Below are 4,271 nucleotides of genomic sequence, written 5' to 3' on the forward strand. Positions count from 1 at the left end.
CTCGCCCCCCCACTGCCTCCGCCTCTGCTTCAGAAACAATACGTACGTGCAAGCTAGCACACGCAAATAGCTTGATTGATTTTCAAGTAGCAGCAAGGTACGTGCAAGCTAGCAGGCTGGCAGCTTAATTGATTCTGGCCTAACTCTTGCGTAGACGCAAGTACGCGACTAGCTTCTGATCGATCGATCTGATCGTCTCTCGAAACGTAGCGACTTCTTTCATTGGAACGAACGCGAAACAAATAGATGGATTGCAACAGGCTATCTGGTGCAACTCGCCGGCCGGCGAGTACATACGTGCACGGCTATAGTGCATGTATTGTTAGCTAGGTACTGTACATCAATTAAGCTGCCAACTTGGCTGCTTTGTTGAGGCTAGATTGCAGGTACATGCTCAGCTCCAACACATCGAGGTGATTAGATGCATGTGTGCATGTAAATAATTTGGTCACATACAACAGTAGGGGTAAAATAGTTTTTTTGGGTTAAACTTAATACCGTTACAGGTCAAATTTGACGGAAGTGTCACATAAGGAACAAAATAAAGTTTGAGTGTCAGAAAAGGAAAAATGCAAAAATTTGGGCCAAAAAAGGAAATTAATTTTAAGAATGGGCCAAATAAGGAATTCTCTCTCCGATCTTTGTCTTGCCTTGTGTTGTTAGAGAAACCTGACTCGTTCTTTTGGATGTTATTGTTACAGGAGTTAAGAGCATATATAAAGAAAATAAATGAAAAACCCGGAAGCCAAGCCAAATGGAAGTTTGTTATGCTCAAGGGCCACCTGGAGCAGAAATGGTTTGCTCTACATGGTGTGATAATCTATCTTATCTTGGTTTGTTTTTCAGAGAAATCCCTATTTAATTGGTCACCCACCCCACGAGTGAACATATATTAAATATATACCAAAATGTATATACAAAACTAGTGCAACCCGAGAGAAAACAAAGAACCAATGAAAAACATGAAAGAAATATACAAATTAGAACAAAAACGAATCAAAAGGAAAAAACAGGAAAAATTAATAAAGCCAAAGAAAAAGAAAGAAAGGAAAAAACAATGAAAACAGAGAAGATGACTAAGAAAAATCAATGAAAAAGAAAGAAAGAAAACTAAAACAAAATACCTAAAAAAACCAATGAAAAAACGACTCATTTACCCTCAAGTAGGTCGCGCTCTAGTATTTACCACGAATCTGATTGTAACTCAGTGGCATGCATCGTTCCCTTTCATCCAGGAATCCTTGTTCCTTAGCCCTTTTTTCAGAACCCCTTAAGCCTTTTTTTCCTTTTCCCCTTTGTTTTATATAGGTGAGCTAATGGGCCGGTCCAGTTTCTTGTGCTAGGTGGTATTCCCTTCAGTGAGAGCATCTTTCATATGCTGCTTAAGGCGAGATATAGCTCTCGTGCACATGTTGTGCTGAACTTGTTAGCATGGTTTGTTTCGTCGATGGTTGTGTAATTCCAGCATGCTTAAGAGTGGGCCTGGACGGGCTCGCCCAGATGGCTAGGTTCGAGACAAACCTAGCCAACTGAGTCGTGCCTGGCAGGCCGACCCGTTAGCACACGTGCCTGGCCTGGGCTGGCCCAACACGTGGTTAATCGGGTCGTGCCTGGCACGTGGCCCACCTACGGCCGTGCCTGGGCACGCGTGCCGGCCCGACACGACCCGTCAGTTTTTTAATTTTTTATAGGCTAATAGGAAGCCCAATAGGCCAAATAATATGTGGGCTGACGGCTAGATGTGCCGATGAGCCGCCCCGTTTAATATTAGTGTCGTGCCTGGACCAGGTAAGGCAGCATGCATGCCTGCCCGCATGGCTTGTGTAGTTCGCGTGCCTAGTTGGGTCGTGTCGTGCCAGACCCGTATAACCCACACCCAGCCAGGCCGACCCATCTAGGTTTGATCCGGGAGATGCTGCTAATTTTGCATTATAGTCCTATATCAGTTGTGAAACAACTTTGTTCGTTCTGAATAGTCGGGGAGGCGTCACCGAGGTATGTTGGCATCTCCCTCACTCGCTCCTAGGATTGGTTGTGGTCTTCGAGCGAAAGCCTGGTTGTGGTCTTCGAGCGAAAGCCTAGGTTCGGAGTTGAACCGGCATGATGGCATTGTTCTTAACATCGCTACTTTGAGTCTTGAGGCCCCATGTTGCTCTACTTTCAGTGCTCGCCGTTGTCCAAGGTGATCTTCAGTGGCGCTATATACGTCATCATCGACGAGTCCAAGACGGTTGCTTTAGTGGACTGGCCAAGTCCCGCCATCTACTTCCCACCTCCTTTTCGGCATCAAGGGTGGATGATGCGTCGACAAGGAAAGTCTATCTGAATTGGTGTGCTCTTTGGAGGTGGCCGGCATTGATCGAGACGCGACAATGGTGCTCGGTTTTGGACAAGCTCTTTTTTTGCTTTTGCTTTGTAGTTGTGTTACTCAAGGTGGTCTTGTCTTTCGGTCGGAGGTTCATAATAAGTTATAGTCTTCTTGCACTTGAAATTCTGTCTTCTAAAGATAAAAATATGATACACATTTGCGTACTCTTGAAAAAAAAAGGTTGCAAAAAAGAAAAGGAAAATCCCCGAGTCGAACTCGAACAGTCTAGGGCATTGGACTCCCACCCACGCTTCAGAAGCGGCTCGAACGAATCCCCTCCGGAATCCCAAGGTCAGAGCCACCGATCCATCGCCAAACCCCTCAATCATCTCAATTCGACCGCGGAACCCTAGATTTCCGCCAGAGATCCGTCCATCAGGCCAGCCACTGATCCCCTCCTCGATCAGCGAGTACCAAATCCGCCCCCTTTTGGAGGGGAGGCGCTGCCCCCGATCTACAAATTCCAGCAGACAGAGCATCGTCGATCTTCGTCAACCGATCGAGGGCCGCAATCTGGGTGAAGAAGAAGCTAGGTCCGGCGACATGGGGAGGCCTCTGATGTACGAGATAGTGGAGAAGCCGGCGAGCAGCGGCGTGATAGCCGTCTGCTCCCTCATCTGGTTCCTCATCCAGAAGAGGGGCATCGGGTACGCGGACGTGGGGCTGAGCTACGAGGCGGCCGTGGAGGGCGGGCAGCACTGGCGGCTCATCACCGCCGCCTTCTCGCACGTCAGCGTGGTGCACCTGGTGTTCAACATGAGCGCGCTGTGGAGCCTCGGCGCCGTCGAGCAGCTGGGGCAGGCCGCCGGGCTCGGCGTGCAGTACTACCTGCACTACACCCTTGTCCTCGTGGTGCTGTCCGGGCTGCTGGTTCTCGGGATCTACCACGTGATGATCCGGAGGTTCAAGGTGGACTACTTCCGGAGGGTGACCGCCGTCGGCTACTCGTGCGTCGTCTTCGGGTGGATGACAATTCTGGCCGCGAAGCAGCCGTCGTCCAAGCTCAACCTCTTTGGGGTCCTCTCGCTGCCCATCAGCTTCGCGCCCTTTGAATCGCTCATATTCACGTCAATCATGGTTCCCCAGGCGAGCTTCATCGGCCACCTGTCCGGGATCATCGTTGGGTACTCGATCGCCTGGGGTTTGATTCATGGGATGAATAACTACTGGGCCGTCACATTGCTTGGGTGGATTGTGCTTGTCTTCGTCTTGAGCTTGAAGCGCACAGGGTCTTTGGAGATGAGGTTTATCGAGATTGAGCCAGTTACGGATCCCTCGTTGCCATCTGTTGGTTTGGTCGCCTCCAGAAATGGCAGGGCTCTGCAAATGGATATGTTGCCCGGAAGAGGAGTTGCAGATTTTGTATGACCTTCCTTCAGTGTGGAAGAGCTGCTCACCGAAATGTTTGATAGGTCTTGTTTCAGCTTGTAAAATTGTATCATGTTGACACAACCCAATACTTTCAGTTTTGAGAATCTAGTGTTATGGGTTTCTTTCATCAGATGTGAAAGTTCTTTTATCTCAACTTCCAGATGCATGTTCATTTCGAACAGAAAGGAATCCTTTTTGTGAAGTAGCATGTAAAAGAATGGGAATCATGTAGGAAAAGGACAACTGAATGTTTGTGCTGTACATATCAGATTGTTTCCATCCTAATGTGTAGATTCAAGTTATAAACCAAGATATTACTTTTCATATGGATGACATAGCTTGGATGAAGAACTGGTATGTTCATTCTATTTGTTTCGAAGTTCGGATAGTGAATCGAGGCCAGTACAAGTGTAGGACAGTATTGTTCTGCCAGCCATTGCCATTTTTGTGTTTTGAAGTGCGGATATGTTTTGTTTCAGAATTAAAACCATACCATGTTGACACAATGCTATACTTTCAGTTTTGGAAACCT

At 47.6% G+C, this 4,271-nt stretch overlaps 1 protein-coding gene across 1 annotated transcript; it reads left to right on the plus strand.

Annotated features, from left to right (window-relative positions):
* Positions 1–2,910: 2,910 nt before the first annotated feature.
* Positions 2,911–4,002, plus strand: LOC123071734 (RHOMBOID-like protein 13; the record flags this gene model as incomplete). The annotated part of the gene is given in 1 exon segment (XM_044495318.1): positions 2,911–4,002. A coding segment is annotated over 1 exon segment (825 nt). The 3' UTR covers positions 3,737–4,002.
* Positions 4,003–4,271: the final 269 nt, after the last annotated feature.

The sequence above is a fragment of the Triticum aestivum genome, chromosome 3B (assembly GCF_018294505.1).
Source record: "Triticum aestivum cultivar Chinese Spring chromosome 3B, IWGSC CS RefSeq v2.1, whole genome shotgun sequence".
Lineage (NCBI taxonomy): Eukaryota > Viridiplantae > Streptophyta > Magnoliopsida > Poales > Poaceae > Triticum > Triticum aestivum.